The 13,465-nt window shown below is 41.0% G+C and overlaps 1 protein-coding gene across 15 annotated transcripts in view; it reads left to right on the plus strand.

The window, feature by feature from the left end:
* rimbp2b (RIMS binding protein 2b) overlaps positions 1–13,465 on the plus strand; it is a 111,437-nt gene that overhangs the window by 1,844 nt on the left and 96,128 nt on the right. For all 15 annotated transcript variants that reach the window (XM_028577528.1, XM_028577533.1, XM_028577535.1 and 12 more), the window contains exons 2-4: positions 971–1,093; positions 1,453–1,546; positions 1,636–1,767. In XM_028577528.1, coding sequence (XP_028433329.1) covers positions 1,481–1,546; positions 1,636–1,767 — 198 coding nt within the window. In that variant the 5' untranslated portion in view covers positions 971–1,093; positions 1,453–1,480. The remainder of the gene's footprint in view (positions 1–970; positions 1,094–1,452; positions 1,547–1,635; positions 1,768–13,465) is intronic.

Here is a 13,465-nt window from a genome sequence, read left to right on the forward strand (position 1 = left end):
CCATATTTTTGTTGTACTGCACATTGCTGCAGCTCCTATTATTTTTATTTAATGTGAAAATTGTTGTGGTCTATAGCAGATTCAAGGTTTGTCATACATAAAGCAATGTTTGACGCCCCCCCAAAGGTTTTAGCCAGCGCCAAAGGACCACCAGTGCTAAAATGATAAAAATTGAGAGAAAGAATAGCAATTAAAATCCAATTAAACTCAGTTTTACCGTCCAGTGTCAGGCTAGGGGCCTACCGGACTCTCCCTTTGATTTTAACGTTTAAAAGCAATTTTGTTAATTAGGGTTACATTTACTCAAGCATAATAGGCATTTCTGTTTATCAAATTGTCAAAAATTACAGGCAAATGCATATATTTACTGTATGCGGATCAATCATACTTACTGTTGCACGTTGTCACCCCCCAAAGCCCGATGAGTCAGGAAAAACCCTGAGATTATCTAATCAGGAGATGATGAGGTGACATTTACTGACCATAGCCATACTTCTTTACCTTTACCTACGAAAGACTAGCTGTGGTTGAAATGATGGCAGTCATATCCACAAAGTAAAAGAAGTGGGGAAAAGACAGAAGTGTGCTGGTATTCTTTTTCTTATTAAGTTATTCCCCGCTCATTTTTTCAGGTAGTTCAGCTAGTCTACATTTACTTCTATTTAAGCACACACACCTACACAAATATATATCGCCAATCGGAAGTTGTTGGGCTGACAGAAGAAAAAAACAGTGAACTTCATATTGCAGTCTCTGATGCAAGAGGCATCACATTACTTGGCCTGTGTAGAAGTGACTCTCATTTAAAGGCTGCAGAAAGATTTGTTCTGTTACTGGGTGCACTGTATGAGATATGTATCGGGTCTTAAAACAATAAGAGTGAATTGCATAGTCCAATAGAGTGCTTGGTCTAACTGGAATTAGAGCTGACTGGGAAGGAAAATCCAACAGCTAATAGTCTCTTCTGCAGTGGTTTTGGAGAACGCTGGCCTGGATGACCCAGTGGAAACTGTAGTGTAACTAATGACCGGCCCACTGGACGTTTTAATTGCTGCCTCATATCTGCTGGAGCCTGGCTCATCCTGCATCTGAGGTGGGTGGTAGTAAAATATAAAACAAATCTACTGGATTTTGTACAGTGTTATTAGTCTGTAGACAAATTATGGCCCACAGCTACTGTGAATCACAATTTTAAAGATAAATGAAAATTGTAATTGTAGGCTCTAGTCCAATCATGTAGACAATCTAAATGTCTTCTTTATATATCAAAGTTTTAACTAGCTGTGCATTTGAAAACATTATTTTTCATTTCATGAAATGTATCCTCTAAACATACATCAAATGTCTTTATGCTTAAGTTTTATGCATTTCCTGCGGCAGCTGTGCCGTCTCTTCTGTCTGTGTACTAACAATAATCCAACATTCATTATTATGTAACTCTGCTGAATACAGATATTTATAATCTGAACATGCTGGAGTTATGACATCATCCGGCACTGCTGACTATGACAAGCGTTTGGGGAAGCATGCAAACCGTTCTGTCATGGTAGGTTATTGCTCGTAACAAACACGGACTGTATCATTGAGATGTAATGTGTTGCATGGCTTAACTTGATATCTGTTTTTATGTGCCAGGGGACAATGGGTTGTCAGAAGACTTGCAAGATGGAGAAACTCCTGAAACAGTCGCAGTGGGAAGTAGCGTGGAGCCAGAGACAACGGTTAGCCACAGCAAAGAAGAACAGCCGGATTAGAGGCACAGATAAGGTGAGTGTGGTATGTTGTTTGCATGTGTGTTGGTTGTAAAGCTTTCGATGAATAAGCTTTGATTCCGCCGTGTCTGGACACTGGAGGGATCAGCACTTGTTGATGCCTGCAGCCATAATCTGACCTCCCCTTGCACATCTCAGCCAGGGGCTCTTTCCTGTCACCAAGGCTCATCATTAACAAATGCAACCGTTTGTCTCTTATGCAGTTGATTTAGCTACCAAACATAAAAATATTGTAATGCTTTATTGACTGTAAGTGGTATTTGCTTGTGAACAAAGAGATTACCCAACATGCCATTATGTAATATGGATTTGACTAAATACAGCATAAAATATACAGTGTCTACAAATTAATTGCATTTGGGCAGGTTTGCTACATGTTATTGCATTAGTTTATAATAGTAGATACCCACACATAAATACTGTATACGTTTATAATAAACTACTTACTTATTTAGTTACCTTGTTTGTAACCATATGACATCAGAGCTAGCCTCGTGTAGAAACACTGATTTTTCTTTATATTAATTGTCGTGGCATTGAACTACTGGTAGTGCATTCCTATGTACAATTGACTTACAATTAACTCAAGACAACATAACCAATTTTATTTTGCAGTTCAAGCATCAGTATTGCAGAAATCAGATGATACAAAATGAAATGCAGTTATTATCCAGATGTGCAAAATGCACTGGGTTGGTAAATAGCCCAAGTAGCTTATATCATTGTCCATTGGCAGATTAACAGTCTGTCATCACAGGATGGTGTGTGTTTTTGTATTGTGTGTGACTGTGTGAGAACATGCTTGGGGATATGGAAATGGGTGGTTTAGAAGGATACTGTAAATCATTTTAAGCTGGCTCAATTTAAAATAAAACAGTTCCCCCTGCTGCCTTAATTAAAGATATGAGTTAACTATACTTAACTTGAAAAATTACTTCAGCTTGAAAATGTTAAACTGAGTTAATTCACTGAACTTGAGATATTAATATATATACATATAATATATTAACTGTTGAGTCACCCTGACTTACATTAGAGATATATTATTATATCTCAATTTGAAGAGTCAGTTCTTCATTTGACATGAAGCACTCATAGCTGCTCTAGAGAGGCTCCAACAACATGTGGCGTTGCTCACAGTAACTAAGTTAGGATACTAACCTTCAACCATTACTTATCTTTATGTACTAAAGACTGGGGCTGCACGATATCAGGAAAATATGCGATAACGTTGAATATCGCGATAACGATAACTACTACTATACTACTATATCTACTTGCGATAAATAAACAGATATTATAACATACTCAATTCTGCATTTCTGCTGCTTTCAGTATTCTTCTAAAGTACAACAAATTGCTTGTTGAAATAATTTCTAAACTTCTTTTTTTTGAACAAATTGAACATTGAATTGAATATAAAAGGCAGCACTACTGATATTTTCTTTCAACTAACACAAAAAGTGTCTATCGCGATATGTTGCAGCCTTTCGCGATGTGTATATTGCGCATGCTGATATTGCAATGATGATTAAAAAAAACAATATATAGACCTTTTTCATGGCAGACATGTTGACATGTCCTAGTAGGAAAAGCACAGGTGTATTCAAAACCATTAATGATGGCTGCATTCCACTTAGGAGAGGTCCTGGTATTGTGCATGCTGACTCACTGAAATAGCTCACTGGGACACTTGATGGAACTGAGCCATCGTCAAGGTTATCAACTTCAGCTGTGCTTTTCCTAGTATGACAAGTCAAAATGTCTGCTGTGAAAAAGGTCCATTGTGCAGCCCTATTAAAGACACATAATTTTCCATTTCCATAAAAAAAGAGGGTCTCCTCAGAGTTTCAACTTTCAAATAATGCATGCTGGGAAGTCTGCTAAAATGCTGCACAACAATTTCCCTTGTGATAAAGTTGTATCTCATCTTATCTTATCTTATCCAATGCTGATGATGTTTCTTTAGAAACTACTTTTATTGAGTTGAGTGAACTCTGAGCAGTACATTCATTCAACACCATTCAAGACTAATAGTTTAAATTAATAATATTTATATATTTACATTTAATGTAGTTAATGAGAAAATATGAGTAAATTCCACTAAATTCCTGTATGATGTTTTACGGTGTAGGTTGAGGAATAGAGGGTGACACTGGAGTGGATTTTCACTCCTGTCCCATCCCACTCCCACAAAAAAAACTCCTGTCCCGTCCTAATCCTTGAAAAAATTACTCCCATCCCGTTCCTGTATTGTTTTTTTTGGTTTTTGTTTTATATTAGAAGGGTAGCACGTAGTTTCTCTGGTCCATGCTTTGGTTTTGGCCAGGTATTTGATGGAATTATGTTGTGACACATAGAGCTGACATCAGAAGAGTTGTCCTCTGTTTGGTGTTGATTAAAGGTCCCATGGCATGAAAATTTCACTTTATGAGGTTTTTTAATATTAATATGCGTTCCCCCAGCCTGCCTATGGTCCCCCAGTGGCTAGAAATGGCGATAGGTGTAAACCGAACACTGGGTCTCCTGCTCTGCCTTTGAGAAAATGAAAGCTCAGATGGGCCAATTTGGAATCTTCTCTATATGACGTCATAAGGGGAAAGGTTACCTTCCCTTTCTCTGCTTTGCCCACCCAGATAATTTGGCCCACCCATGAGAAAGAGAGAGACATCGAAGCATGGCAGTTGTTCAAGGCCAAACCCTCATCTTCCACCTTCCACCAAGGTTGAATTTCGGGAAAGAGACTTCAGATACTGTATTAGGAGACCAGTGAGGCCTATATAAAAGCATCCAAAGCATCTTAAAAATGTTAACTCACCTGGTAGAGCACACGCTCATATAAAAAGGTTTAGTCCTCAACTCAGCGGCCTCTGCATATCATTCCCCCCTCTCTCTCCCCTTTCAAGTCTAAGCTGTCCTGTCAGAAATAAAGGCCTAAAATGGCCAAAAAACAATCTTAAAAAAATATATAATGATAGATCAAAGTTGTTATTGGCACATTGTCCTCTCAGTTTGTCATATTGCTGCTGTTCACAAAATTAAACAGCTTGATTAAATTGCACAGGTACAGTCATGTGCTTATACTATAGGGACAGTAAGAGAGGAGAGTGTGAAGCCGTATCAGATACCTGCAAAGAGAGTAGCAGGGTTTTTTTCTGATACAACCTTTGCCTATTAAGAAAATCCACAATCAGTTGACTCGCCTTGCTCACAGATGCTTGTTTTGAAAGCACTGGAGCCTTCAGACAGGACTGTGATCTAGAAACGAGAGGCGTGCAAGTGAAGTGCTCAGTGGAGGCTGTTGTGGATGGCATCAGAGTAGTTGACTCTGCAGGCGTGCTACCGCGCTACTGGCCTGCAGCCACAAATGCTAGCATTAATGCCCTGCTTTGGAATGGGGAAGAATTGGATTTAATGAACTCAGCAGGAGGTTATAAAATGCATATCATTGAGACCAGATATTATCTGAGATTTTTGGTTATTAGACTATTGTGAATTTAACACTAAAAGCCGCTATCTGTTTGGTCATCATATACAAGTTATTAAGGATTTTTTTTGTCTCAAGATATCTTGTGTAAATCATGTCTGACTGCATCAATATTTAGCTGCAAATATCTGTTGCTGTTTTTTTATTCCTTTTTTATTCACTGCCTCTCGATATATGACCTACCTTAGCTTCTTGTGTTGTTGTTTTTGCACCTCACACAGTTTTTGTTAATCTGCAGAACCCTTCACAAAAGGGAATGTCAAAACAGTTGTTCACACCTCCACCAAATGTGTCTCAGCCAGCTAGTTAAGGCAGGCCCGGAGCTCCTGGTCTGCCTTCTGACATCTTCTGACAGCTGTCTGAACAGGTTTGGTTCCCTTTAACATTCTAAGGTAGGCAGGCATCCTCTGAATCATTACTCAGAAAATAATAAAATAAACTAACACAGGACCAGCAGTAGCAGTATGCACCTTACATGGCTCTGCCCTTCCAAGTGAGGAGTCAAAAATGCCTTGATCCCGCTTGGCTTGGACATTATTTGCAGTCTTTTTTCTTTTCCACTTGACCAAACTTTGAAGGCATATAGCTACAGTATTTGAGCTGTGTAGCTTTGATAAAATACAATAGACCTAGACATTAAGGACTACATTATTCTCCTTTATTGAGATACTTTAAAGGGGTGATAGAATGATTATAGGCTATAGGGTATTTCACACTGTTCCTTAAGGTCTCCTAATAGGGTATGTAACATTGGTTGGGCTGAAAATTGCCCAAATGCTATTTTATGGGCCCTTAACTACCCTGTGAATATGGCCCTATTTGTAACAAGAGCTTTTCTTCCAAATATGGTATGCTCATGAATATTTAGATGAGCTGCGCACTGATTGGTTTGAGCGAACCACATAGAAACACATTGGAGACGAGAAAGCAGGTCTCATATTTCAGACACTGCAAAGTTATACATTGTTTGTCTACTATTTTGTTATTAAATTCACTTCTGAGAATTTTTTTATGCAAGGAATGAACTATATAAAGCTCAAATATGGGCCATTTTACGAAAATTGATGGCTAATTGCAAATTTGGTAAGACGTGTCGGACTTTAGGAGCTCCACACAGTCTGATGAGAAAGTGGCAACCTCCATACCCAGTGAAAGTCACTGTTTCTCGGTTACTTACTACTGGGGCTCGGGGCTAGCCGGATGCCAGTTGCTGTTTGAATTTCGTCACGCCACTTATATATCAGCTACCCCAAGGTCTTATAAAACAACTTTGTCTGATTTCAATTGAATGCATTTTTGTGAACATTAGGGGTATTGTTAGCTGCTAGTGTCCCTTCAATCCTATGTGTACAGATCACGGCTAATTAGCTACAATTTTGGCATAACTAACGTATATTTACAGTTTGAATTTCGTCACACCACTTAAATAACAGCTCCCTAAGGTCTTAACAAAGCTAACAATTGTGTCCAATTTCAATTTGATGCATTTTTGTGAATTTAAGAGGTCTTGTTAGGAGGGGGCAAGCTAGCTAGCTAGCTCTCATTGATCGAGCTCCATCCAGCTCACTCGCGGACAAGAGGTGTTTATTTCCCCGATCGTTTGTTTAAATAATTCAACACACATATCCATTATAAGATTAACTGGAACCTGTGGTAAGAGATTGTGGGCGTAACAAGCTCGCTGACCGTGCCCTCACTTACACAGAACGGCCATTTAGCAGGAAGAAGGGCGCTAGAGGCCCTGGAGCTCTGTCAGGGTAGCGGCATTTGGTAGTCCACTTACCCAGAAATGGGGACTTGGCGTGGGTATTGAGCACCGTGGGCTGCCAGCCATGACGGAGCTCTATCTACCGCACAGCAGGCCGGTTTAGCTATAAATGTTTGTAAAACGGCCCATATTTGACCTCTACATGGTTGATTTCTCGCATAAAAAAGTCTCAGAAGTGATTTTAGTGGTAAGACAGCAGATGAACAATTTCTGAGATCTGCCTGACCTATTCAGAAGACTAACTGACCTCAGATCAGTTAGTGGCCTAGTATGTAAATTTTGGGGTGTTACAAAGATAGAAGGTAGAGCCAAATAAGGAGGAATTGAGAAGTTGACGTCAACTTTTAGCTTTGTTCAGATTTGCCCGTTTTCAGATTCAGTTTTACAGTTTCAAATTGTGAGATTCGCAGAGGAAAGAGGTGTCAATGGGATTTTGAGGTTCTATGTATGTCCTACTTACCCTCCAAACTGTCGTTCTTCAACTATGACAGGGTAAAATCGGTTTTGCATTCTATCACCCCTTTAAATCTGATTTAAGGTCATTAATTTATTGTACATTCGTGAATAATAAATAAAAACAGATTCCTAAACACAGCTCCTTCAAAATGATCAAAGAAGTGCAATGCTTGCAGTTCTACTTTGAATCCTGCTGTGTTATGGTTTAAGTTAATTTACTAACCCTAGAGGTGATCTAGTCTTCTGTAAAGTTGCCCATAGCAGCTGATGTCATAGTGAAAACATCAGGTGGGCTTCCTTCTCATTGTCGGAGCTCAGCACCTCCCTCTTTAGTGTTTACAAACCAGGTAGAGGACATGGGCGGGAACATTTGACATCAATCGTGTGGGATGTGGTGGTGCCTTGAGTGTTAAACAGCCGCTGTGCAATGTAACCTCTCAATTGGGATTACAGAGAGGGTCCCGCTGGAGGGGGAGGGAAGGCTCCTTACAGAGGTAAGGAGCTGCTGTGGTTGCTAGGCATCCACGCTGAGGAAAGCATATCTGTTTTGGGTCTTGCTTCTCCTCTCTCCTTTTCCCACAACAGAGTGCACCACCACTGTCAGCCACAGAGGGCAGCCATACTGCACACTCTGTGCCGCTCTCCTCCACATCTCCCTATAGTGAAAAAAACCCAGGATGGCCCAAATAATCCCCTTTAATACCCTTCTGCACTTGATTTCCTGATCTGTGATTGGATGGTATGGATTTAGCTGCTGTTTGTGATAGCTGATTGGTCTGGTCCACCATTCAGTGAGTGAGGGTTTGTCAAGCTGAGCCTCCGGGTAGCCTCCGTGGCATAATGACCCATGACGAGGCGAGGCACAGTCCCTGTATCAGCTTGCAAAAAAAAAAAAAAAAAAAAAGCAGAGAAACACTGCAAGAAATCTGAGAGCAAAGACCAAGGGGGACGCCAGAGAACCTCACATGACCTTGCCAACTTCAATCATGGCTGGTCATCAGTGGCGGTTAGGTGGGCAGGCGATACGATGGAGCACGCGGCTGGAAGGCTTTGACAGGATTGTCTGTGACTGCTGAGAATAGGACAGAGAATGACCAATTCTGATTAAGGAAGACGAAAGACATCCTGGAGAGGGAGCGCTGCTCAGTACTGCTGCGCACTGCACTGCCTCTGCACCCCTGCGTGCCTGTGTCTGTGTGACTTAGTGTGTGTGTGTGTGAGAAAGTGAGAGCGAGAGAGAGAGAGAGAGAGAGAGAGCGCGAAAGGGGGCGTGTTGGTGTGTGTGTGTGCTCTGCTGCACAGCCACGGTAGTGTGAGCTGAGTGATGCTCGCTGGCTGTCTCTCTCTCCCTGCGCTGCTTGGCTGTGCCTCTTTCTGCCGAGCATTGATGAACCATTTTATGCTACCGAGCTGCCATAGCCATCGTCCCGGTTCAGCTGCTTTTCTGTCCTTTCAGCACAGTAGGAAACACCTGCCACTGCATCGGTCTTTTTACAGCCGCTGCTAAGGTACTGTACCATCTACTGTCTGGTGTCAAGCCGTGTGTGTTTTTCAGAGCGAAGGATTGTTGTGTTGCCTCTGCTGCAGGAGCCCTGTGCTGCTGCTGCTGCTGCTGCTGCTGGAGGGATAAGGATCATCATAACATGTCTTAGTGTCTCATACTCTTAGCGGCTACAATTATTGAAATGTAATCTTCTGGTTATCGTACACATGCAGCCCTCCTGCCCTTATATATGCATTTCTTAAGAGATGGATAAGAGATGTTTTGAGGTGTTCTGCACAGGAGTGCAGAATGTCCAGGTTTGACAGCGCCGAGAAGAGCCAGAGGACATTGCACATCATTTGCATGCCGTGAGGATTCACTGTCATATAGTTTTATTGAGTTTCCCATCCTAACTGAAAACATGCTGTGTGTGTAAAAATACTTAAGTCAGCATAGCAGGAGCAGTATGTTTAGCTATTGTCTGTGGATGATATAACATGGTTTTTAAGGTTGACGTTGGTTCCGGTTGTCACTGCCATGCCTGTCAGATGGCGCTTTCTGTGGAGTCTACATGCAAAGGAGATGTGTCAGTTTTAAATTCAGAAAAATCATTAGGGTAAATGAAGTTGTGTTAATGAATTTGAGATATGAATGCTAATTGGTAGACAGCAGTCATCTGATATTGATCAATTTGCTCGCGTGGATTTTGTCAAACATTTGTGCAGATTATCCATCAGTGTTGTATCCCAGTGGAAGACATGTTAACACAACAGCTGACACTGTATCGTTGGTGGTATTTTTTTATTATTATTATTTTTTTTTACACATACCAAAAAGGTTTGTTTGTGTGTGCATTCTGAATTGACACTGTGGGTTGTAGAGGGCATTCATGAATATTTAAAAGGTATAAGTGTTTCTGTATGTTGTGTCATCAGCTACAGAGCTCAGTTTGCAATGAGATCCTATAGGTGGCAGTAATGAGAGCAGAGGGTGGCAGTGGGGAGAAACAGTTGAGGCTGAACTGTGATTTTCACTGTGCGAAAATATGTGTGTGTGTGTGTGTGTGTGTGTGTGTGTGTGTGTGTGTGTGTGTGTGATGTTTCTGCTGCCTCCCAAGGTCACTCATTTGAAGAGCTTCCATAATTAGGGTTGTCAGTCTAGACCCACACCTTGGATATGAGAGAGTACTCCCAAACTCCCATTCATACTGTAGCTCCTCCTGTCCACCTTGACAAGCAGGCATGGCCATTCATCATTTCACTGGTTATCCCTGAGCTCCCAGAAAGTGACTTTTATCTTCACTACGCACAGGAGACGGGTATTCATATTTTAACCTAAATTTGTTTTCTCTGCAATGAATTAGAGGGAGAGGAGACAAAGGTTTGTGTCGGTGGTGGAGGGAGTTCGAGGAGGGAGGCAGAGTACTCTTGAGCATTTTTTTCTAATCCAGCCCTCGGTCAAATAATATTTGCATAAAATTCTTAGTTTTCATTTCCTCCCTCTGGTAGCACCCAATGGGTGGGGTTTACCGCATTGGGAGTTCAGACATTTTGTTTTCAGTCACAGACCACTATACCGAATTTAAATTGAAAAGCGTCTGCTCACTGATTTTTTTTTTTGCCATCTGGTATTTGCACAAATGGTTTCTGAAGAAGACCCAAGGATTTTTAAAGTTTGATATTACAGTTTAAAACAAATCTGACTGATTGGCTGGGCTTTGTTTTTTAGCCTTTGTTTTTTATAAAGATAATTTAAATTGGCTATTAAAGAATTGTGATCAATATTTACTGAGCGACATTTTTTTTATTTTATTTTTTGGCTGCGGAAATAAAATTCGAACACAACATTGATTATCAGCAAAATGAATATGGTGAGCCTGTTAACAAACCATTTCTTATTTACGCACCCTTCAAAGGAGGAGCACAATTAGCATTCATTTGGAGTTGTGTTTATGTCCACCTAGCAAATGGACGTTCAATATTCACTCTCTTTTTAGCTCTATTTTTGATCTTCAGCCACTCCTGATGGAAATATCTGGCTCTTTAGCTGCTCTGCTGTATTCACTAGCTAGTCAGTGTTATTGTGCTGGGCAGGTAGTATAAAATGAATTTATCAGAGTTTTTTTTGTTGTTGTGCTAAATAACCTGCTGTGTCTTGAAATGGGGCTGATGAGAAGAATGGCAGTTAACTGAACAGTAAGCTTGTGGGCTGTACAACTACAACAATGAGCTGAAAGACACTAAAATGCTCAGTAGGGGTGAGAGGAACTGTAGTCAGGTGATAATTCTCAGTGGGTTTGTCACTACAAGTGGCTCCTTTCACAGAGTAGACCTTTGATCCATTGTTAATATAAAATTATTAATTTCAGCAGCTTTAAAAAATAAACTTGTCAGTGCTCTCTGGTGGACAGTTTTTGTAATGGAGAAAGTGTTTACCTCAAACATATCTTTGACAATTCTATATTGCTATTACTTGGACCTTGTACACTGATACTGACATACATGCACATACCGATTATATCTGTAATAAGCTAAAAGTATAATATTGCCATGCTGGTGTATCAGTTTGGCTCTGAACTTATGAAAGTAAGTTAAAAAAAAATGCTGAGTGTGTTCACAAGAAGTAGTTATGATGCTAGGTCATTTGCAAATTCCCTTTGAAGCTGGTCTGTTTACTGTAGGTCTAAATGAAGATGGTTAACACTCGATGGTTAGCACATGTTGTTAGAGTTTGCAACCTCAGGTGGTGACACAATAAGCAACCGTTTGAGCTTAACTTTTGGGCAATGTAGAGACAGCAGTTGGCAAAAAAAGTTGGGACAAAAATATTTGACATTTTCTTTACCATACCATTCCCCTTCAGTATGTGATTGAGTTTCCCAGTTGAAATCCCATGAGGATGCATTAGCCTCTCCTGTATGTGTAGTGTCTACATTGCATTGTGGATAAGCTTAATAGTAATGGTAGTATGACGCATTGTCTCCAGTGCAAGTACGTTCGAGAGACAAAAGTGAAAGGAGGAGTGCTGAGGTGCTGAACATGGCTGCTCAGCGGAGGATGTAGCAGTGTGAGAGGAGCATGGCTCAGCATGGCCCTGAGTGACTGAGGCTAGGCTGTAGTAACAGCTGGAACACTGCTGCTGCTGCTGCTGGCGCCTGGATGTGGCCTGGATAAAGCACGTGACCCCGCTCACAGTGTGAAGCATTAGTGATATGAACAGCAGGGTCCACGGCTGCTGTTACATAACCCCATCTTCACCCGGAAATCTCTCTAAAGATGGCTCCGGGAGACGGAGTGACAGCAGAGTGAAAATGCATTATCATTGTCAGCAACCGCATCCCTTGCTCCAATTGTTGGACTGTCCGTGCATGACAAAGCAAGCATGTGTCTCTTGTGTGTCCAGAGGGTATTTTTTTTTTTCTTCCATGTGAGGGCAGATTTATATAGATGTTTTGTGCTGTATAATCCCCCTAGATTAGATACACTCTACACACATGTTCAGTGCATGTACATATTATTGTCTATACACTATCTACTTGCATGTTCACTTTACACCAGCGTGTTGCAGTTTGTCTTATTCTTTACACATGTGCGTGTGTATGTTTACAGCACATGTTTGTGTTACGCCATAGCTCCTGCAGCTAAAATGTAATGTAAGTAGATATGTTGGGCCAGCTGTCGACATGTCGGCAGTTTGACTGACTGCTGTAGTCGGGCTCAGACAACCGTGAGATGGACTGGACTGCTAACTTCTCTGGAGATCGGAGGAGAGTAGCCGGTAATCACCTCAGGGATCTGACTGCATTCATAATTGATTGTTCCTGGAGTTGATCAGGGCTGTCCACTCAGTCAGATGGACAACACTGATCTGGTGTAAACAGCATGAGATTACATGAGCCCCCAGAAATGAGTTGTATTGGTTCATTGTTAGGGTGATGCTATTTTGTCCCTCCAGTTTACAGATGGGACTGGCAGCTGCCACATTTTCACAGCAACAAACGTTTGCATTAAAAGCTGCAGGCCCTACCCTGGTAGTACTAAGCTTATGCTAAATGCTTTAGCTTCATCAGTTTTACATTGTTATGGACAGGTCGTTGATTGTCTTTATAGGAATCAGTGTAGGCGAGAAGGACTCCAAGGCAAAGTGCCTTTTGTTCCACGCCGACAAGATTTGAGTTAGCACTAGTCAAACAACCCAAAGCATATATGAAACATGTTCTTTTTTTTGGATTTCTGTGGCAGTGAGGTTGAGGGCTGTTTGGATGCGTTCTGAAAGATGGATGATCATGCCTGAGGGTGGGGGCTGGGGATGATTATGCGGATCTTGCCAAAATCCACAGTGATTATTTGTCAGGATTTGCTTTGTAATAAAAAAGCTTATCTCCGCAGGTTCATTTTCGGTCTCTACCTCTGTCTCTGCCTTTCTGCTTACAGGTTTTGCTTACTGTGTCTGCTTTGTTGTATTTGCTTTAAAAAGCATGATCGTGGGGTCAGTTTCTT

The sequence above is a fragment of the Perca flavescens genome, chromosome 5 (assembly GCF_004354835.1).
Source record: "Perca flavescens isolate YP-PL-M2 chromosome 5, PFLA_1.0, whole genome shotgun sequence".
In the NCBI taxonomy this organism is placed as follows: Eukaryota; Metazoa; Chordata; class Actinopteri; order Perciformes; family Percidae; genus Perca; species Perca flavescens.